Source organism: Salvelinus fontinalis, chromosome 5 (assembly GCF_029448725.1).
Source record: "Salvelinus fontinalis isolate EN_2023a chromosome 5, ASM2944872v1, whole genome shotgun sequence".
Classification (NCBI taxonomy): domain Eukaryota; kingdom Metazoa; phylum Chordata; class Actinopteri; order Salmoniformes; family Salmonidae; genus Salvelinus; species Salvelinus fontinalis.
In genome coordinates, this window is record NC_074669.1 from 26,479,556 (window position 1) to 26,503,173 (window position 23,618).

Below are 23,618 nucleotides of genomic sequence, written 5' to 3' on the forward strand. Positions count from 1 at the left end.
ATGGTATTTTTTCCCAAATCTATACATGGCCATCATATTTCTGTTTATCATAGAAAGAACGTAGCCAGCTACATTTCCTAATGTTTTTCCTCATGTTAGTCTTGCATTTACCGGAGAAAAGTAGGCTGGCTACACTGACAAAAGTACCAAAGAAAAGTAGGGATACGTCAGATACATTCTCATCCAAGTGGAGAAGTGCAACTGAGGCACAAAATTAGTCTGATGCCGAGCAGAAATGACAAAAAGCATTTTAGATCCGTGTTTAAAAAAAAAGCAGCAATATATTTCTTATGCGTTCTTTTCCCCCAGCGTGAAATACAAAGTATTCTGTGTTGATGCGACCCCAAAGTTTAACTTGCTAGTTGTCTACATAAGTGGCTGAATTAATAAGGTGATGGGACATCATATTGTTTGAGAAGTCAAAGCCCTTTGGATGAGTTCTGTACAGTTGGGACTGCTCTCATTCGATTTCCTTGCATTTTTTCTCCTCTCCGTTCTCGGCCCATCTGTCCTCCCCCATTTTCTCCGAACAGAGCAGGCAGGTCCGTTGCCCTAGCGACTCCAGACTCCACCCAGACACACATGCTGCTCCAGAGCCAGTAGTGTTCATTTGCACAATGTCGCTTGTAAAACTGTCCAAACACACAAAAGTTACATTCGGTAGACTTTTTCCACATTTTCTTACAGGCTTATTCTAAAATTGATTGAATTGTTTTTTCACCCCCCTCATCATTCTACACACAATACCCCATAATGACAAAGCAAAAACAGGATTTAAGAAATGTTTGCAAATGTATTAAAAATAACCTGAAATATCACATTTACATATATATATTCAGACCCTTTACTCAGTAATTTGTTGAAGCACCTTTGGCAGTGATTAGTCTTGAGTCCTCTTGGGTATAATGCAACAAGCTTGGCACACCTGTATCTAATTTGGGGAGTTTCTTCCATTCTTCTCTGCAGATCATCTCAAGCTCTGTCAGGTTAAATGGGGAGTGTCGCTGCACAGCTATTTTCAGGTCTCCCCAGAGATGTTAGATCAGGTTCAAGTCCGGCCCACTCAAGGACATTCAGACTTGTCCCGAAGCTACTCCTGCGTTGTCTTGGCGGTGTGCTTAGGGTCGTTGTCCTGTAGACAACGATGAACCTTCACCCCAGTCTGAGGTCCTGAGCACTCTGGAGCATGTTTTCATCAAGGATCTCTCTGTACTTTGCTCTGTTTATCTTTCCCTCTATCCTGACTTGTCTCTCAGTCCCTCCCCATAGCATGCTGCCACCACCACTCGCTTCGTCGTAGTGATGGTGCCAGGTTTCCTCCAGACGTGACGCTTGGCATTCAGGCCAAAGAGTTCAATCTTGGTTTCAGACTAGAGAATCAGACTAGAGAATCTTGTTTCTCATGGTCTGAGAGTCCTTTTAGATGCTCTTTGGCAAACTCCAAGCGGGCTGTCATGTGCCTTTTACTGAAGAGTGGCTTCCGTTTGGTCGGTGGAGTGATGCAGAGTTGGTTGTCCTTCTGGAAGGTTCTGCCATCTCCACAGAGGAGCTCTGTCAGAGTAACCATCGGGTTCTTGGTCACCTCCATGACCAAGGCCCTTCTCCCCCGATTGCCTCAGTTTGCCTGAGCGGCCAGCTCTAGGAAGAATCTTGGTGGTTCTAAACTTCTTCCATTTAAGAATGATTTAGGCCACTGTATTCTTGGGGACCTTCAATGCTGCAGAAATGTTTTAGTACCCTTAACCACATCTGTGCCTCGACACAATCCTGTCTCAGAGCTCTACAGACAATTCCTTCGACCTCATGGCTTTGTTTTCACTCTGACACGCACTGTCAACTGCGGGACCTTATATAGACAGGTGTGTGCCTTTACAAATCCTGTCCAATCAATTGAATTTACCACAGGTGGACTCCAATCAAGGTGTAGAAACACCTCAAAGACGATTAATTGAAACAGGATGCACCTGAGCTCAATTTCAAGTCTCATAGCAAAGGGTCTGAATAATTATGTAAATAAGGAATCTGTTTTTGATTTTTCATAAATGTGCCCCAGAAAATTGGAACCTGTTTTCGCCGTGTCATTTTAGGGTATTGTGTGTAGATTGATAAGGAAACAATTTTATTTAATACATTTTAGAATAAGACTAACTTTCACATATACTTGTGCGAATTTTGTTAGCATTCTGGTAATAGACACCCAATAGGCTTTTTGAGGTTTTTTTGGCGCCCCTTGAGTACTAAGCTGGTAATACCGTAAATCCCAGGATGAGAGAAGGACGGTCTGGAAAATCTTGATACCGCTTAGGGCTTTGGCGGTCATGAAATTGTGTCAGACGGTGATTGTCAAGCAAATAACTGCTGGCCTAACAGTAATTGGCAATTATTTAACAAACATTTAACGTCTCCTGGCTTCCACGCATAGCCTACAAGCCACTGATGCAGACCTTTGGAACATCTACACTAAAAAAAAAGTGTAATTAATCCATGTAATATAGCCTACACCATCACAGTTAATCCATTATTTATTTTAGGCAGGTCTAAAGAAACATGATATTAAGAAAATGTTGTCTATTTCAGAAGAACAGAATAGCATACTCTGAGTTGTCCTTATGTGATGCCCTGATCTGGCTATGCCATATGGCTGTGGGCTACACTAGTTAATTTAGCAGACAAGATTTGCTTAGAATTCCGTGGCATTATTTTATAATATGAAGAATACAATTGAACATAGCTGAATAAAATAGAGAGGATGTTTTCTCCAAAGGATTTCTGAGGGAGTACGCACATGCAGCTACTCTGTGTTGAGCGGTTAACAAAGAAACAGGTCCTATTATATGCTTAATTTTGAGTTATTTATGCATCCCCTCGTTTGGACATAATGCCCCCTAAAATAGTCCATGCCTTGTGGCAGTTGTGCCCTTGGGCTGAATAAAATAATGACTTCCTCCCGGCTGCCAATCGCTTTGCTCCGAAACACCTCTCACTCACATGGCTCCCTCAGATATCTTAATTCTTATTAGCTAATTCCCGTCACGTAGTCGGGCCATTCTCACAGGCATCTCATCTTCGAAGTAGGCTTCAAGTGAAGACAGACACATCGGGAACGCAACTGCACGCATTTACATTTCGTCAGCCAAAAAGATGAGTAGGCCTAACGAACAGCAAAAGCACTAGTCTGTCCATTTACTATCCCCCATAGTACAAAAGTTGACCTATTCTATTGGTCAATTTGTCCTACTGTGCAAGAAAGAAATATTCCAAACATACTCTGGGACAGTTGTGGGATGTGATAGATCCCAAATTAATACAACAACTAGCATCAAAAAACATTTTAAAAGCTATGAGGCTGATGCAACAGATCAGAACATTTACCACAAAATATTGATAAACTACTAGGATATTTCTTCACATTATAAGCCCAGCAATGTGCACACTGCATTAGGCTGGCTATAAGCGGGAATGTTCCAAAATGCAATTAGCGGGAAAACACCATTCTCAAAAGTGATCGCAAATGCGATTATGCATGTAATGCTTTATTATAAAGGTGAATTTTTATGGTGAAAATGATCTTCCCCAAACTTGAAACTTGTGCGCTGCCTATGTCAGTGAGGCTCTACACCGGCTGTAAAGCGGATAAACGTGCTTATTTTGAACAAGTTATTTGGCCACTTTAGTTGTGATACAAACCTTATCAAAACATATAAGTCTATGAGCTAGGCTACATGAGGTGTCCGACTATGATTTGAAAGAAGAAAAAAAAACGCAAAAAAAACGCATGCTGGGCTTCATTCACAAGTGATAATACATAATTCACAAGTGATAATGTTTTCACCCATCAGACTATTCTTAATTTAATCTTGTCTTTACATATACTAAATAATATGTGTGAAATTAGTTTGGATTTAGACTGGACCATTATCATGCACCTATCATGTCTCAAAACAGGGGCAGGGGAAAACGTATATTTTTTGCATTGATGTCAGAGAGATTAGAGGGACAATGGAGTGCTGAGTACCAGGCAGTTATCAAGTTCGGTAGGCTACTAATGACCATCAGCAGCATCAAAGCACAGCTTTGGAGAAACCTAGTTACCGTGACTAAACGGTCCCGTTGAATTTGACTGCGGTCATGACTCATGACTGCCGGTGTGGCAGGTGTGGCAGTAATACGGTTACTGTAACAGCCCTAATACTGCCCAATCCTACCCATCACTAATGGAGAGAGATGTGAAAGGGAGCGGAGTTACAGCCTCGCTCTATCCAATAGTAGCAGTAGGCTCAAGTTACAGCCCGCCTTTTTCTTGACAGATAGCTGAACTAGCCAATTGAGTTGTTTCGAATTTCGTCCTGGCAGCTGACTTTTTTTAGAGATGCGTCCTGAAAACCCCAAAAATGTTTAAAGAATTCCTGATCAAGGAAAATGACAAAAAAATATATATATAAAATACTATTTTATAGTCTCAAACGGCAATGCCTATATGAGGTCCTTCCATACAGGCGTGCCATTCTGGAGTGATGCATCTATGCAAGCTGGAGTGATGCTTCTACTGATAACATGATCAGTAGGCTAATATACAGCGAGCTCCAAAAGTAATGGAACAGTGACACACTGTTGTTGTGGCTCTGTACTCCAACACTTTGGATTTGAAACAATATGACTATGCGATTGAAGTGCAGCCTGCCAGATTTAATTTGAGGGTATTTTCATCCATATCGTGTGAACCATTTACAAATTACAGCACATTTTGTACATTGTCCCCACGTTTTTGGGGACCAACAGTATTGGGACAAATTCACTTGTATGTGTATTAAAGTAGTGAAAAGTTTAGTAATTGGTCCCATCTTCATAGCACACAATAACTATATCAAGCTTGTGATTCTACCGATTTGTGGGATGCATTTGCTGTTTGTTTTGGTGCCTTTCCAGCTCATGTGAATGAGTGAGAAAGTTAGACGCACAAATACCATACCCCCAAGACATACTAACCTTTCCGATTATTTTGCGACCAATATAAATGAATGGTAAATAATGTACCGTGTCATTTGAGTCACTTTTACTGCAAATAATAAAATCTAATTTCTAAACACTTCTACAGTAATGTGGATGCTACTGTGTTTACAGTTAATCCTGAATGAATTGTGAATGATCAGTGAGAAAGTTTGACGCACAAATATCATCACCTCAAGACATGCATTTTTGGGGGAGTATATTTGTGCATCATTATTCACGATTCATTCAGGATTATCAGTAATCATGGTAGCATCCATTTAATGCAGAAGTGTTTCGAAACATTCTATACTTGATTACAATAAAAGAGACTCCAAAATGACAATACATTATTTACCATTCATTTCTATTAGGCACAAAATTATTTGAAACAACCAAAACAAACAGCAAATGCATTCAACAAATATGTATAGTCACAAACTTGATGTAGTCATTGCATGCTAAGAACATGGGACCAAATACTTAACTTTTTACTACTTTAATACACATATTTGGCCCAATACTTTTGGTACCCCTAAAATGGGGGGACTATATACAAAAATATTGAATATCGGCTTAAAATACCGGCCCTCGGCCTTCTTGACACCCAAAAAAACGGTATTGGCCGTTCTCTAGTGGTTACCTCAGTCAGCTTCATGCCAGGTTTGACAATCTTGGCCACGGCGGCTGCAGTTGGGGACATGGTGGTAATCGTTTCCTCTGACAACACTGAGGCTGCACCTGCAGGGCATGGAAATAGACACCCATGCAAACAGGTCAAATTTCATCCTCCATTTTGTAAGAATATGTCGAAGATAAATACACAACGCAGAGAAAGTACGAGAGGTCAAGAAGTCAATAGAATTAACGATCAATGGAAAAAAGTGTTTTTTCTGTAATAGGGAATTATTTATCAATGGGTCAGAGACATGGGAGGAATTTGTCTACAGAGTGAGCCTGAAATAGGATACTTGTTATTTGGCTATTGGCCAAGTTGTACTACAAGGACTTCTAGTTGGTCAACCACAGGCTAGGGCTGGGTTATAAAACTAGATCCTGTCCCTTTCTTCTGGGGAGAAATATACTGGAGAGCATCACTGAGGAGAGGGGAGAATGACCATCTACTACTTCCAAGCATGATTTGTGCGCTTTGAATAAACCTATTTTCCTCCCCCTGATTTGCTTTGGGGTCTGTGTTATTAAAGAACATCAACTGCTAACAATTTCAAACTGAAGTCTCCAGGGCATGATCAAAGAAACCCCATCATCCTAATACAAGACTGATTTGTATTAGGATGATGGGGTTTTCTTTGATCATTCTTTGATCATTAGAAATCAGTCAGTGGCCAGTTCGTCAAATCTGCTGGTAATGATGCTAACTCGGAGAGACACCATCCCTATTAAAGTAATTTTAAGGTCCAGTCAACTGTTCAGTAAAAAATAAAACGCCAGGCGTTTGTTTCTTAAGTCTGACCTCTGAGCTTGGTGTCGGACAGCAGTTCGTTGGCGTTGTCCAGTTCTTTCTCCAGACTGGAGATACTCTCCTTCAGCTCAGCAACCTCCTTGATCCGACAGGCATCCATCTCCTGCAGTTTCACCTCCAGGGCCTTGTTCGCTGTAGAGAGGAAAGGAGAGGAGAATTCAGACTAATGACAAATAAATAAAGTTAGCATACCAATGACAAGAAAACATAGTGCCTGTGTTAGACAGTTTTGCATTGAGACAATAGTTGTGTGTGACTGTCTTTCTGGTCTCTCTCTCCCTCACCTTCTACAGCATCCTTCAGCAGCTTGTGCAGCTCCTCTACAGCCCCACTCAACTCCTCACTCTTGGACTCAGAGTCTGCAGCAGCTCCCTGGGAAGACAAGGTAAAGGGTTGTTGGCCAGTGTTGGGACAGGAACAATTAATGCACTTATTAGCTAAATGCTTCACATCATCCACCATGAAAATGTAACATGCACCTGTTAACTAAAATGTTCACCAAAAGCTTATCCACACAAAATCGAAAAAATTGTAACTAAAGTAAAAAAATACATTAATTAAGAAAATACTGTAGAATGGCATTGGAGGGAATAGCAGCCATTTTATGGGCACCTGACCAATTGTGCCATTTAGTGTTTTTTTGCACTGATCTTAACTTTTGTTCGACATGCTTCTGGCATTGTTTCCTATGACCGAAAATAGCTTTTGAACATCAGAACAGACCTCTATTTGGATGAGGATTTCTACATCAATGAGTCTGATGCGAAGGTCATACTTGCCCATACCGGGCAAGGCCCAAATCCCAGACACTCGAAAAAGGAAGAGGCGGTGTTACAGAGACCAGCATGCGGGATATCTGACGAAACTATGTCGGCGAATGGATAAACCGCCTCTACCCTCCATTCTATTGGCAAACCTGCAATTAGTTGAGAATAAACTGGATGAGCTCCCTTCGAGACTATCCTATCAAAGTCATCTGAAGAACTGTAATATCCTATGTTTTCCGAGTCTTGGCTGAACAAGGACATGGAAAATATAATTCTAGCTGTTTTTTCTATGCATGAGAGAACAGCAGTTGTGTGTCTCTCGGTTAGCAACAGCTGGTGCGCGATCTCTAATATTAAAAGGAAGTCTAAAGGTTAGAATGCCTCATGATAAGCTGTAGACCATATTACTTACTAAGAAAGTTTTAATCTATACTGAACAAAAATATAATTGCAACATGTAGTGTTGGTCCCATGTTTCATGAGCTGAAATAAAAGATCTCAAACATTTGCCACATGCACAAAGCTTATTTCTCAAACATTTTGTGCACATCCCTGTTAGTGAGCATTTCTCCTTTGCCAAGATAATCCATCCACCTGACAGGTGTGACATATCAAGAAGCTGATTAAACAGCATGATCATTACACAGGTGCACCTTGTGCTGGGGACAATAAAATGCCACTAAAATGTGCAGTTTTATCAAACAATAATGCCCTGATGTCTCAAGCAATTGGCATGCTGACTGCAGGAATGTCCACCAGAGCTGTTGCCAAAGAATTTTATGTTTATTTCTCTACCATAAGCCACCACCGTCATTTTAGAGAATTTGGCAGTACATCCAACCGCAGACCACAAGTAAACACGCCAACCGAGGACCTCCACATCTGGTTTCACCTGCGGGATCGTCTGAGACCAGCCACACGGACAGCTGATGAAACTGGGGGTTTGTACAACCAAAGAATTTCTGCACAAACTGTCAGAAACAGTCTCAGGGAAGCTCATCTGCGTGCTCGTCGTCCTCACCAGGGTCTTGACCTGACCGCAGTTCGGCATCCTAACTGACTTCAGTGAGCAAATGCTCACCTTCGATGGCCACTAGCACACTGGAGAAGTGTGCTCTTCATGATAAATCCCGGTTTCAACTGTACCGAACAAATAGCAGACAGTGTGTATGACGGTTTGCTGATGTCAATGTTGTGAACAGAGTGCCCCAATGGTGTCAGTAGTGGCAGGAATAATGGTAATTTGAACGCACAAAGATATTGTGACTGAAGCCCATTGTCGTGCCATTCAGCCGCCACCATCACCTTATGTTTCAGCATGATAATGCACGGCCCCATGTCACAAGGATCTGTACACAATTCCTAGAAGCCGAAAATGTCCAAGTTCTTCCATGGCCTGCATACTCACCAGATATGTCACCCACTGAGCACGTTTGGGATGCTTTGGATCGACGTGTAGGAGAGCATGTTCCAGTTCCCGCCAATACCACTGGCTGCGTCCCCTCCTTAAGAAACCAACACTCGACTCAACTGACGTCAAAAACTATAGACCTTTTCACCTCTTAATTTTTTTGTAAAACAATTGAGCTTGCTGTCTCTGATTAACTTTCTCATTATCTCTCTCAGAACAATCTTCTTGACACTAACCAGTCAGGCTTCAAGACGGGTCACTCAACGAGACTGCTCTTCTCTGTGACATGGAGGTTCTCCACACTGCCAAAGTTGACTCTCTCTCCTCTGTTCTCATCCTTCTAGAACTCTCCGCTGCCTTCGACACTGAACGCATCAGAACCTCCTAGGGCTGGGCGTCTCAGGCTTAGCACACTCTTGTATTGCATCCTATCTGGCAGGCCGCTCCTACCAGCACTACTTGTGCCCCCCGGGGACAGATTCTAGGCCCTTTCCTCTTCTCTCTATACACCAAGTCACTCGCCTCCATCATATCCTCACATGGTCTCTCCTATCAATGCTATACGGATGTCAACTACCCCCCCCCCCCCCCCCCCCCCCCCCGACATTCAGGTGGCGACACACATCTCTACGCCCCTGGCAGATATCTCAACTTGCATATCGGCCCACCACCTCAAGCTCAACAAGACAGAACTGCTCTTCCTCACGGGAAGGCCTGCCTGCTCAAAGACCTCCATCACAGTTGACAACTCCACAGTGTCGACCTCCCAGAGTGCAAAGAAACTTAGCGTGACCCTGGACAACAGCCTGTTGTTCTTAAAAAAAAAAATAATTTAAACATCAAATCAGTGACCCGCTCCTGCAGGTTCATGCTCTACAACATCCGTAGAGTATGACCCTACCTCACACAGAAATTAGTGCAGGTCCTAATCCAGGCACTTGTCCTCCCCCGCCTGGACTACTGCAACTCGCTGTTCCTGCTTGACCAATCAAACCCCTGCAACTTATTCAGAAAGCAGCAGCACGCCTGGTTTCCAACCTCCCCAAGTTCTCTCATGTCACCCCGCTCCTCTGCACACTCCACTGGCTTCCAGCTCGCATCACCTACAAGACCATGGTGGTTACCTACAGGAATAGCAAGAGGACTGCCCCTCCCTACCTTCTGGGTATGCTCAAACCCTACATCCCAACTACATCCCAACCCGATCACTCCATTCTACCTAGGTGAGGGCAGCTCCCGCTCAGCCCAGTCCAAGCTCTTGTCTGTCCTGGCGGTGGAACCAGCTTCCCCCTGAAGCTAGGACAGCAGAGTCCCTGCCCATCTCCTGAAAACATCTGAAACCCTACCTCTTCAAACAGTATCTTAAATAATCCTCCTCCTCACCTCACCCAGCACTTGCACTTGACCCCCCCACATCTTCTAGCTCTTACTCTACTGATGGCTACGTTGAGGAAAAATGTACCTTTATGCCTGTGCTGTGTTGTTGTCCCACCTAGTTATCTTAAGATGAATGCACTAAGTCGCTCTGGATAAGAGAGTCTGCTAAATGGCTAAAATGTAAATATCCAGCAAATTCACACAGCCATTGAAGAGGAGTGGGACAACATGCCACAATAAACAGCCTGATCAACTCTATGCGAAGGAGATGTGTCGCGCTGCATGAAGCAAAACAGTGGTTAGAACAAATACTAACTGGTTCTGATCCACGTCCCTATCCTTTAAGGTATTTATACTCCCAGTAGTGATGCACAGACGTTTTTGGCTGATACCCATATTTTCCTTGCCAAAAAACCCGACATCAATAACCAATATTACAAATTTTAGCGGCCTTTTAAGCATTCTAGTACAGTTAAATAGTTAACACATGCACGGATGCAGCGGTCTAAGGCACTGCATCTCAGAGCAAGACGCGTCACTACAGTCCCTGGTTCGAATCCAGGCTGTATCACATCGTTAACTAGCTAACTAAATAGCTAGGTGTTGTCATCTAAAATAACCCTAATTTATAAGACAGTTCTTATTTGATTAACGGTGGTCGGACCCATCTATGTGAAGCTAGCCACAATAAGGATTAGCCACAATAGTGGACTTTGCGGTTAGCCTTCAAAATGTATTTTATTTTTTAAATTGAACCTTTATTTAACTAGGCAAGTCAGTTAAGAACAAATTCTTATTTACATTGACGGCCTAGGAACAGTGGGTTAACTGCCTTGTTCAGGGGCAGAACGACAGATTTTTACCTTGTCAGCTCGAGGATTCGATCCAGCAACCTTTTGGTTACTAGTCCAATGCTCTAACCACTAGGCTACCTGCCCCCCAAAGTATGTCATTGACAGTGATGCAAATGAATACAAATAGTAGAATTATGCCATAATTGAATAGATCATGTGAAACGAGGTTGGAATGTTGTTATATAAAATCAACAAAAGACAATTTGTAAATTTGACAAAAATCGGTTGAAATCAGACTGGATGTATTATACTTTAGAATTGCATTGGGGGCATACTTATTTTACTCTGCAGCCTTACCCCACGTCATTGATCCACATTTGCATCGTAGCTCTTATTGCGGGACTCTGAAACAACTGTGAATTGAGCCACATGTATTGTCAACCTATGTGTATTGAACACTATACCCGAGGAAAAAGGATAGGATAAAGTAATCCTTCTGACCCCCCCCCCCTTAATAGATTTAGATGCACTGTTGTAAAGTGGCTGTTCCACTGGATGTCATAAGGTGAATGCACCAATTTGTAAGTCGCTCTGGATAAGAGCGTCTGCTAAATGACTTAAATGTAAATGTAAATGAAAAACTATACTGCGTGGATGTTTTGGAGTCTGATAATTCTGAGGCGGACGTTGGGAAAAAAATATATTGGGGTATTGAGTAGACTGTTACCCCATTTCATTGATCCCCAATCCTTAGGTAATGCTGTACAGTGCAACATGAATGTCAATACACACAATAGGCTGACTAGTGAGGTGATTTCACACAGTCACAGTCCAGCGATAAGAGCTACAATGCTAATATTTGCATAAACTCTTCACAGTTGTGTTCTGTGGGTGTCACCAAGTAGACTGATACCCCATTTCATTGCTTCATATTCCAACCTTGTTTAACATTATCTAGTCTAAATATGGCATGATTCCACCAATTAATTTTCTGCATCACTTTCAAAGAGGTACTTTTATTTTGAAGGCAAACAGCAAATTCCACTATAGTGCCTAATACTTATTGTGGCTAGCTTCACAACAGATAACCAGGTCAGGTCGAGCCTCACTAGCCAGATGAAGCTAGCTGGCTGCTTATAATGTTATCTTTGGGAAACAGGGTTAAGTAGCTGGCTAGCTATTTATTTTCATGAACTGAAGTTCAATTTCAATAGGAGAACAACAAGTGGCTTTCTAGCTAATACTTACAAAGATTCCTAAAACCTTGCTAAGAATAGTGAAAATGACTGCAGTTTCAACTTTTCAGGCTGGTTGTATTGGTGCTAGCTCCCCGGTAGGCCGTCATTGTAAATAAGAATTTGTTCTTAACTGACTTGCCTAGTTAAATAAAAGTTTAATTTAAAAGATAAATACTTTTATTTTGAAGGCTAACCGCGAAGTCCACTATTGTGGCTAATCCTTATTATGGTTTGCTTCACATAGATGGGTCCGACCACCATTAATCAAATAAGAACTGTCTAATAAATTAGGGTTATTTTAGAAGATGTCACCTAGCTATATACACTGCTCAAAAAAATAAAGGGAACACTTAAACAACACAATGTAACTCCAAGTCAATCACACTTCTGTGAAATCAAACTGTCCAATTAGGACGCAACACTTATTGACATTAAATCTCACATGCTATTGTGCAAAACGAATAGACAAAAGGTGGAAATTATAGGCAATTAGCAAGACACCCCCAATAAAGGAGTGATTCTGCAGGTGGTGACCACAGACCACTTCTCAGTTCCTATGCTTCCTGGCTGATGTTTTGGTCACTTTTGAATGCTGGCGGTGCTCTCACTCTAGTGGTAGCATGAGACGGAGTCTACAACCCACACAAGTGGCTCAGGTAGTGCAGTTCAGCCAGGATGGCACATCAATGCGAGCTGTGGCAAAAAGGTTTGCTGTGTCTGTCAGCGTAGTGTCCAGAGCATGGAGGCACTACCAGGAGACAGGCCAGTACATCAGGAGACGTGGAGGAGGCCGTAGGAGGGCAACAACCCAGCAGCAGGACCGCTACCTCCGCCTTTGTGCAAGGAGGCGTACTGCCAGAGCCCTGCAAAATGACCTCCAGCAGGCCACAAATGTGCATGTTTCTGCTCAAACGGTCAGAAACAGACTCCATGAGGGTGGTATGAGGGCCCGACGTCCACAGGTGGGGGTTGTGCTTACAGCCCAGCACCGTGCAGGACGTTTGGCATTTGCCAGAGAACACCAAGATTGGCAAATTCGCCACTGGCGCCCTGTGCTCTTCACAGATGAAAGCAGGTTCACACTGAGCACATGAGCACATGTGACAGACGTGACAGAGTCTGGAGACGCCGTGGAGAACGTTCTGCTGCCTGCAACATCCTCCAGCATGACCGGTTTGGCGGTGGGTCAGTCATGGTGTGTGGTGGCATTTCTTTGTGGGGCCGCACAGCCCTCCATGTGCTCGCCAGAGGTACCCTGACTGCCATTAGGTACTGAGATGAGATCCTCAGACCCCTTGTGAGACCATATACTGACACATGCACATTTGTGGCCTGCTGGAGGTCATTTTGCAGGGCTCTGGCAGTGCACCTCCTTGCACAAAGGCGGAGGTAGCGGTCCTGCTGCTGGGTTGTTGCCCTCCTACGGCCTCCTCCACGTCTTCTGATGTACTGGCCTGTCTCCTGGTAGCGCCTCCATGCTCTGGACACTACGCTGACAGACACAGCAAACCTTTTTGCCACAGCTCGCATTGATGTGCCATCCTGGATGAACTGCACTACCTGAGCCACTTGTGTGGGTTGTAGACTCCGTCTCATGCTACCACTAGAGTGAGAGCACCGCCAGCATTCAAAAGTGACCAAAACATCAGCCAGGAAGCATAGGAACTGAGAAGTGGTCTGTGGTCACCACCTGCAGAATCACTCCTTTTTTGGGGGTGTCTTGCTAATTGCCTATAATTTCCACCCTTTGTCTATTCCATTTGCACAACAGCATGTGAAATTTATTGTCAATCAGTGTTGCTTCCTAAGTGGACAGTTTGATTTCATAGAAGTGTGATTGACTTGGAGTTACATTGTGTTGTTTAAGTGTTCCCTTTATTTTTTTGAGCAGTGTAGTTAGCTAGCTAAAGATAGCAAAACGACAATCTGTTTCAGTAGCTATGCTTTTGGGAAAGAACATTGTTTCCATCCATGAGCTAGCTAACTTTTTTTTAATGACCAGCACAGTAGGTGTGCGAGACAACTTTACCAGCATCATAGCATACGTTTCGATGAATCGTTAAACATTTGAAATACGAGTGATAGTGTAATCAATGTGTAATAACTACGCAAAAAATTAATGAACGCATTAAATTATTATGTGACGTGCAGTTATATTCAGGTCCTGATTGGTCGACAAGCTTATGACACTATTTGACGTGTATCTTTTTTGACATGCAAACACCCAAACGGCGTTCCATAGAAATCCTGGTTGAGAATGAAACGACTGAACAACGAAACAACACAGCAAGTAAGTGAAAGAAATAGGTTTTGATTATGTTTTACTGCTAATGGGGACATAAGTAAATACCAAACAAAACAACTTTTTGGTCAGTGTGGTGTGTGTGTGTAACCTTTATTTAACTAGGCAAGTCAGTTAAAAACAAATTCTTATTTACAATAACGGCCTACCCCGGACGATGCTGGGCCAATTGTGCGCCGCCCTATGGGACTCCAAATTACGGCCGGATGTGATACAGCCTGGATTTGAACCAGGGACTGTAGTGAACCCTCCTGCACTGAGATGCAGTGCCTTAGACCGCTGCATCCATGTGTGTGTGTTAACTATTTAACTGTACTAGAATGCTTAAAGGGCTGCTAAAAATGTTCATATCGGTATGAGTTTTTTGGCAAAGAAAATAACGGATATCCTTATTGGCCAAAAAATGTCATATCGGTGCATCACTACTTTTACCCCTACCTACATGTACATATTACCTCAACTGCCTCATACCTCTGCACATCGACTCGGTGTCCGTACTCCTTGTATATAGCCTCGTTATTTTATTGTGTTACCGTTTCCTTTTTTTGTGCGCAAATTTTTCTTACTTTTTAACTCTGCATTGTTGAGAAAGGGCTTATTTATAAGTCAGCATTTCACGGTAAAATATACACCCGTTATATTTGGCGCATGTGACAAATACATTTGATTTGATAAGCAAAAAAATGTAGCGATCAAATTAGCAACATCTGCAATCATGACTGATTTTGAGAGCTATAGAGTACTCATTGGAATTGAAAGCAAAACTTAGACTTGTTCTACATACCTTGTACAAGTTGGAGAGCTTTATGTTGGCATTCAGCTCATTCCTAAACTTCTCCTCCATGCTAGCGTGCTGCTCCTTAGCCTCTTTCAGTTTGCTGATCATGTCTTCAGTCTGCTTCTGAAGGCTTTCACTTGAAGTCTTTAAAGTTGTCACTTGGTCCTGGACTCTGTTCAACTAGAAAAACAACCGAAAACATAATGTTGTCACAGTAAATGGGGATAAGCCAGTCAGGTAATAGTTTAGAGACATTGTCATATCAAAAACATACTCAATAGATGAATATGAAACCAGCATGTACAGTTGTTCCAACATAACTATTTGTGATAGAAATATGTTTTTTTTTACTGTTATGTCTTGGTCTACCCCATTCAGACGCTAACTACGTAAGGGATAATCAACGAGGGGCTATGCTTTCTCTAGAAAATAATGAACGACGTGGAAGGTGTGTTCCATGACACACTAGCGGAATGGATTATCCCTTTTATACCATGGCTATAATTTAACACATTTACAGGTAGAAATGTGTTCAACATCCACTGAAGCAGCTAGCAAGTTTACTAGATAGCTACAGTAGTTGCCTTGGTAACCAAACAAACAAACTTGGTAGTTTAGCTAACTAAATCATCAAGTCCTAGCTTGCTATTATGAAAATCGAAATCAACAATGTCAATAAAGTTTTCAATTCGACTTTTGCTTTCAGAAACAGCTCAATAGAACAGATCAGAATGAACTATAGCCATTGAATTCTACCGTGCTGATATACCATGCGTAATAGGGAAATAATGTACGCTATAGAATGCCCTTCAAGCCAATCATAAATGAGTATTCAACAATGCCATGGTATAACTTGCTTTAACACCTATTGATGATAGTATCTTCTGGCAGAGGGAGTTTTGTTAAGAGCCCTGATGCTTGCTCTAAACGTTAACGCGCATCGCTTGCAGTACTGTTTTGGAAACATAAGGAATGTTCATATCTGTGAGAAATAATTTCCAAAAAACTAAACAGGTTAAATAACTTCACACCTTTATAGCGGCAGGGTTCCCACATGGCCATATTTCAGCGCTTGTTAACAGAAAACAGACGGAAGACAGAGTTGTACCACTAGTGCTAATTAGGTGTCTGCGTCTCCAAACACCTGTGTATAAACGGAAGACTGACGCCACAAATGTGTTGTCAATGAGAAATACTGTCGGCTGCAAACGTGGTAAAAACAGTTAAGTGTGTGTAAATTTTGCATTTGTGGAATTATTTTTATGTGATATGAAAATAGTCTTATGTTTCTAGACATGTATCGCCATTGAGAATCAATTCACATTTAGATGGAGTATTTGGCTGTTTTGTGCTTCCACAGCCAATTCACCTCTAACAGAACATGGCAGGTCCTTGGACTATTAGGAGTAACGTTAGGCTCCTTTAGTCCATTATTGGGCTTGTCTTGGTCATACCTCATCCTCTTTGTTCTCAAGGCTGCACTTGAGCTCCAGGATCTCGTTGCCCTTCTGACGTGACAGCGCCAGCAGCTCCTCACTCTTAGCCTTGAGCTCTCCGTTCAGCCAGGCCGTCTGGCCCTGCAACAGCTCCTTCTCCTGCTCCATACGCTTCTCACGGTACTGGAGGTAATAGGCACAGCAGTGTGGATTACACATGTGATGTATTGGATCATTTTAACACCTTCCTTTAGAGCTGAGTCCTATTCAAGAGTTCACAAGTTACAGAACATTCAAATAAGCTCACCTTGATGTTGACCTCTGAGGATTCGAGCTCGTCCAGCTTGAGCTGCAGCCCCATCTTTGTGGTATTGACTTCTGACACTTTGTCATTGAGGCGCTGCAAGTCCTCTGATGATCAAATAAATCCCAGACATTAAATGAAGAATGTGTGTGTGTGTGTGTATCCCTCCATATAAATTCATCCATACCACTCAGATAGTCCACTTCCTGAGATCTCCTCTCCAGTGTATGCACAAGCTCCCTCTTCTCTGACTCCAGTTCATCTTTGGCTTTTGAGAACTGGGCCTAGAATAAAAATGTGTACATCTATATTAAGCCACAAAAGGTGTCAACACCAACTGTTAAAGAGATGACAAGATCATGAGTCTCACCTGTTCAGATGTAAACTTGTCTTGGTTGATTTCACACTTTTTATTATTTTCCCGCACACTCTTGAGTTCTTCATCTATAGAAAAGAAGAGCAATTTCATTAAATGGTAGATTATCATCCTCCATTCTTTAGTCATGGTCAGTAAATAGCCATGCATGCATCACATACTAGTGTTTACATGTATGCAGCAGTCATTAAAGAGACTTTTGCTGGATCTTGTAACTAATTCCACTTACTGATCTTGGTGAACTCCTCTCGGAGTTTGTAGTGCTGTTCAGTCTGGGTCACAAACTGTTCCTGACTCTGCTCAAGACGCTGCACTTTCTCAAAGAACTGTTGTTCTGCAAGAGTGACAACAACACATGTCAACTTGGCTGCTCTCGTCTTGAAAGCTACATTATAAATCAAAGTACTTTAATGAAGTTGCCTAGCTACTTCCACGTATAGCTAGCTATAGGGACAGAGAGTAGAGAAGTTTTCAACGAGAAAACCCAGGCCTCTCCAATCGTATTCCTGGAGAGCTACCGACCTGCAGGGTTTCGCTCACACCCCAATCTAGCGCACCTGATTCTAATAATGAGCTGGTTGATAAACTGAATCAGGTCAGTTACAACTGAGGTTAGAGTGAGAACCTACAGGACGGTAACGTTAGCGCTCCAGCAACAGGGTTGGAGACCCTGAGCTAACGTTACCCTACTCAGTCATTCATTCACCAGGTTACGCCAGACAGAACAGCTAATGCTAGCTAGTTACAGTAGCAAAGCAATTTAGACATGGTTGATAAACATTGTTGGAAAGCTATTTTTGAATCCATCATATCCCTCTGCCTTAAACTAGCTAGTAAACAGTTGTCGATGCTGCCGGTCAAGGCCATCCACGCGTTATCCTACTACGTAGTTAGCTGGGGCTGTACACATATAATGACCTCCTATTCGGCTATATCTTACCACTATCGACTCTAAATTGCTCCTGGTGTGCCTTGAGGAAATCTATTTCATATTGCAGATCAGAGAGGAGCTTTTCCAGTTTATTTTGAACAGCTTTCGGGAGTTTCGTTATCTCCGCGCGCTCCAGAGCTTGTAGTAGCACTGCAGACATTTTCCCCTCACAAAACAACTGGATCTGAGCAGGCGCAGTGACTACTTCTTCTCAGTGAGATACTTGGGAATATCTTTGACTATGTACATACGTACAGACTCAGTGAGCATAGTCATGCTATTGAGGAAGGCAGACCTGGATCAATATCATGCCAAATGTAAATCTCCAATCCACAAATGTAAATCACTTTCCACACACCTTTTGATTTGTATTTGTAAATAGATATACTGCATTACAATTGTTTTATAACTGAAGATATGCATGTAATTTCCAAGGGCCTTAAGTAAAATGACAGCCATAATGATTTACACATAGGCGAGATATGAGAAACATGACCGATATGGAAAACCTACAACTCCATATTTGTCTACCATAGACGTCTCACTGATCTGTCTCACTAATCGTACTATTTGTGACGTGAGTTGAGTATATAGTATGCTAGTTGGTCATAGTATTGTTAGTATGACAAAAGTTCCCGGATGTCGTAGTAAATTCGCCAAAATACATGCAGAGGACTATTTCTGTACTTTAGGGCCCACAATGCAATTCTTCAGGAAATGGGCGTGGCGTCACATCGTTTTCAGATTTGAAGAAAATGGCGAAAAATATGCAGCTGAAGTCCAACGATAGCGGATACAAATTCATTTTTAAAAACTAATTATGACAAATGTTAACAAAATATTGAGCAATGTAAAGAATAAATACTTGTCAAATAACTTACACGTTATGTTGGCTGACAATTTGTTACCTACGCTGACCTTACGAACCACATAGCATATCATTACAGCAGTATGTACCCTTTATGGTAGCAAGCTACCTAACGCTATTTGGCTACTTATATATCACATTTTCCAGTATATTAACTATAGGCTAACTACATCAAACTTGCCAGTATATTAACTATAGGCTAACCAACTACCCAACGTGTATTGACTTGATTATTCCCGTCATTCTTAGCTAAATAGTATAGTCGGTGTGTGTTCTCAATGAACCTTCGGGTGCTTTCGAAAATTCGCTCTGGCTATCTACTCCGATTTCCGAGCACACTCGTCTGTGTGTAACGTTGTTACCAGAGGCAGAATAATGCATTTACGAGCGCTCAACACGGGTTGAATATGGCTGGGGTCAGTTAACGTTGGGAAAACGCGTAATTAAATTGTTGCCAGCGACACAGTAACATGGTCAGAGTGGTACCTCTCTTTTGTGTCTGGGAGTAACGTTAGCTTGGGTGCTTTGACTGCCGTTGTAACAAATATTTTAGTACGCTCAACTGAAAGGATACTGTTCGTTTACAGTATACTAATAGCATGTAGTATATACTCATTAAGTATTTAATATACATTATGTTAGTATGGGTATTTGAACACAGCTAAGAAGTAATCATGCGTAGAAAACGTTTTGTAGATTTCTATAAATCGCTGGCAGCCCCTCGTTCGGCCATGTTGATGCCAGCTTTTCAAGACTGTAGAAATTAGCGAGGTAAAGACAGTTTCAAATTGGATATTTCGCGCTTTCAAACCACTTGAGCCACAGACTCCAAATAAGTGTCATGACATTGGAAGAATTGCTCACAACATTGCACAGGTCTTATTTTCACGATTTTGACATTAACCCTTTTGACCCTTTAGTTTGTCAATTTTCATCTCACATGATTTCACATCAATTTTTCTAATTTTAAAATTTCAATAGCTCCTTGGTCATGTGACCTAGTGACTTCAAACAAGGTTCAGAATGTCCACTGACTACCTGTCTATGTTGCACACCCTTTAGTTTGTCAATTTTCCTCTCATATGATTTTACATTATTTTTTCTAAATTTAAGTGTGAGCATGCAGGCCTTCATTTTACATGGGCGTTAATGTATTTGTTTTGCTAACAAATGTTCCATCCTCGCAATAACAATCTTTCACATGATCCGCAAATGGCTGTATGTGGTATGGACCAAGGAAAGGAGAGGTGTTCGAACAGAGGTGCTTAAAGGAAGGCGCACAGGTAGGCCTCATGGAAAACAATGTTTCATATGCTCTTTTTAATCACAGTAATAGGCAGTGATTTGTCGGTCAGTGAGCTTGATAACGTGAAAGAATCATTTTCATAGCATCACTTTCATATACTGTACATTAAGACAAATCCTTCTACATTGAATATTACAACACAGTTTACATAACCTGATAATGACTTGATATTTGAGTGCATTCACAACAAGCCACCTGCAGACAACTTACAAAATGCAATAATGCATTTGAGGGTTTGTTTTTCTGATGAAAATAGTTATTTGATGCATGGCCTACTATTTCTAACTGGAAAAATAAATTCCCATGTCCTTTGTGAGTAAAATCCTTTTTCCAAAATTGATTTAGGTCCATTTTTGTGAAGAGGTATGAGGGTTGTGATATGGGTCATTTAATAGTAAAATCATTTAAGGGATCAATACATTTATATGTTGCTTCCCCAGTATCTGCATGAACCATCAAGCCAAGTGTTTTTGGTTGACCCTGCTTGACAGAAAGAGAAGGAGGAATCGGAACACGCTGCATTCAAATTCAGGTCTTAGTTATTCTATTGTACTGGATCTAATACATATTAGCATTTTAAATACATTCATATGTGTAATCATTTTTGATGACGTACTGTGAAAAACTCTCTTGGCTGCTGGTTCTGTCACTTTCAGACATGTGCAGAACAGACTGAAATGGGAAGGGTAGCTCTTGACTTGAACCACAGGGGTTCTCTGTAAAGAGAGAGTAATCCAAAAGGCACAGACACACCCCTTGACTTTGAATTGGCACCCTTGACCTGTATGTATTCTCTCCTGATTGGCTCTGTGGTGCACAGTCTGGCAGTCTGGCTAAAGTGCCAGAGGTATGAGGAGAGACATCCTCCTTTGTATTTATGGGAACAAATATTTCCTAACACTTTGGATACTATTCTTGGACAGTTAGAAGACACAATGCATCAATGCAAAACATTTTTACTGTCCATGAGTAACCACAACCTTGTGGGTCTGTGGGTGTTTGGGCCAATAAAGTGCCAACTCAATTCTACCACTGACTAGTCTCTCATGCCCCTATGAACGGGGACACAGGGCAATAGTTTTTAATCTAAACCAGCCCCTTTTTACTGGAGTACACTAACCACTAATTGGGGCTCTTTTCTTGACACAGTAGCAGTTTACCAGATAAGAAGTCCGAAGATCAAAAAGTAGATTGTTGTAAGGGTGTATTACGTCCTGTGCTGGTCCCATTTCCATATCCATTCTGGATTCTGAGTGGTAAAATCATAGCTGAAAAATGCCTCTATGTATGTGTATACACTTTCCGCCAAGACAGAAATGCCAAAGGGGGTGGTGTTGCAATCTACTGCAGAGACAGCCTGCAGAGTTCTGTCATGCTATCCAAGTCTGTGCCAAATAGTTCGAGCTTCTACTTTTAAAAATTCACTTTTTCAGAAATAAGTCTCTCACTGTTGCTGCTGGTTACATACCCCCCTCAGCCCCCAGCAGCGCCCTGAACATCATATGTGAATTAATTGCCCCCCATTTATCTTCAGAGTTTGTACTGTTAGGTGACCTAAACTGGGATATGCTTAACACCCCGGCCGTCCTACAATCTAAGCTAGATGCCCTCAATCTCACCCAAATTATCATGGAACCTACCAGGTACAACCCCAAATCCGTAAACTCGGGCAGCCTCATAGATATCATCCTGACCAACCTGCCCTCTAAATACACCTCTGCTGTCTTCAACCAGGATCTCAGGGATCACTGCCTCATTGCCTGCGTCCATAATGGGTCCACGGTCAAACGATCACCCCTCATCACAGTCAAACACTCCCCAAAACACTTCAGCAAGCAAGCCTTTCTAAATCGACCTGGCCCGGGTATCTTGGAGAAAGATATTGACCTCATTCCGTCAGTAGAGGATGCCTGGTTATTCTTTAAAAGTGCTTTCCTCACAATCTTAAATAAGCATGCACCATTCGAAAAATTTAGAACCAGGAACAGATATAGCCAATTGGTTCACTCCAGACCTGACTGCCCTTGACCAGCATAAAAATATCCTGTGGCGTACTGCATTAGCATCGAAAAGCTATGCAACTTTTCAGGGAAGGTAGGAACCAATATACACAGGCAGTTAGGAAGCAAAGGTTAGCTTTTTCAAACAGAAATTTGCATCCAGTAGCACAATCTCCAAACATTTCTGGGACACTGTCAAGGTTATGGAGAATAAGAGCACCTCCCAGCTGCCCACTGCACTGATGATGGGAAATACTGTCACCACCGATAAATCTACGATTATTGAGAATTTCAATAAGCATTTTTCTACGGCTGACCTTGCTTTCCACCTGGCTACCCCTACCCTGGTCAACAGCTCTGCACCCCCCACAGTAACTTGCCCAAGCCTCCCCCATTTCTCCTTCACCCAAATCCAGATACCTGATGTTCTGAAATCTGGACCCCTACAAATCAGCTGGGCTAGACAATCTGGACCCTATCTTTCTAAAATTATCCGCCGCAATTGTTGCAACCCTTATTACTAGCCTGTGAAAGGGGTTCACCTAGGGGTCATGATAGGGGTTGTACCAAATGTTTCATATATTCAAATAATTGATTATGCTTATGTTGTATTAATAGAAGGGGAGGGATTATAAAACCCCTCCATCCTTACATTTATAGGGTCCTAGACTACAGATTAACAATATATATACATTATGAGGTTTAATATTGTTCCACAGTACTTTTCTTGTAACGGGTGTCGTAATCCTCCTCCTCAGACGAGGAGAGGAGAGAAGGATCGGAGGACCAAAACGCAGCGGGTGTTGAATACATAATGATTTATTAGACACGACGAAACAATGGCACGAACTATACTTGAATAAACTACAAAATAACAAAAACGAATGTGTAGACAGACCTGAACAATACGAACTTACATAAAACACGAAGAACGCATGAACAGGGAAAATAGACTACACAAAAGAACGATGTACAAAACAAACCGAAAACAGTCCCGTGTGGTGCGCAGACACAGACACGGAAGACAATCACCCACAAACAAACAGTGTGAACACACCTACCTTAATATGACTCTCAATCAGAGGAAATGAAAAACACCTGCCTCTAATTGAGAGCCATATCAGGTCACCCAAAACCAACATAGAAACAGAAAACATAGACTGCCCACCCACACTCACGTCCTGACCAACTAACACATACAAAACTAACAGAAACCAGGTCAGGAACGTGACATAACCCCCCCTCAAGGTGCGAACTCCGG

At 42.0% G+C, this 23,618-nt stretch overlaps 1 protein-coding gene across 6 annotated transcripts in view; it reads right to left on the reverse strand.

The window, feature by feature from the left end:
- The window catches only part of LOC129855413 (nucleoprotein TPR-like), a 47,460-nt gene extending 29,088 nt beyond the window's left edge, over positions 1–18,372 (reverse strand). For all 6 annotated transcript variants that reach the window (XM_055923054.1, XM_055923057.1, XM_055923056.1 and 3 more), the window contains exons 1-10: positions 18,193–18,372; positions 17,482–17,586; positions 17,247–17,320; positions 17,064–17,160; positions 16,880–16,983; positions 16,591–16,755; positions 15,143–15,316; positions 6,754–6,841; positions 6,461–6,601; positions 5,630–5,727 (exon numbers count right to left, since the gene is read on the reverse strand). In XM_055923054.1, coding sequence (XP_055779029.1) covers positions 5,630–5,727; positions 6,461–6,601; positions 6,754–6,841; positions 15,143–15,316; positions 16,591–16,755; positions 16,880–16,983; positions 17,064–17,160; positions 17,247–17,320; positions 17,482–17,586; positions 18,193–18,343 — 1,197 coding nt within the window. In that variant the 5' untranslated portion in view covers positions 18,344–18,372. The remainder of the gene's footprint in view (positions 1–5,629; positions 5,728–6,460; positions 6,602–6,753; positions 6,842–15,142; positions 15,317–16,590; positions 16,756–16,879; positions 16,984–17,063; positions 17,161–17,246; positions 17,321–17,481; positions 17,587–18,192) is intronic.
- Between the last annotated feature and the right edge of the window lie 5,246 nt (positions 18,373–23,618).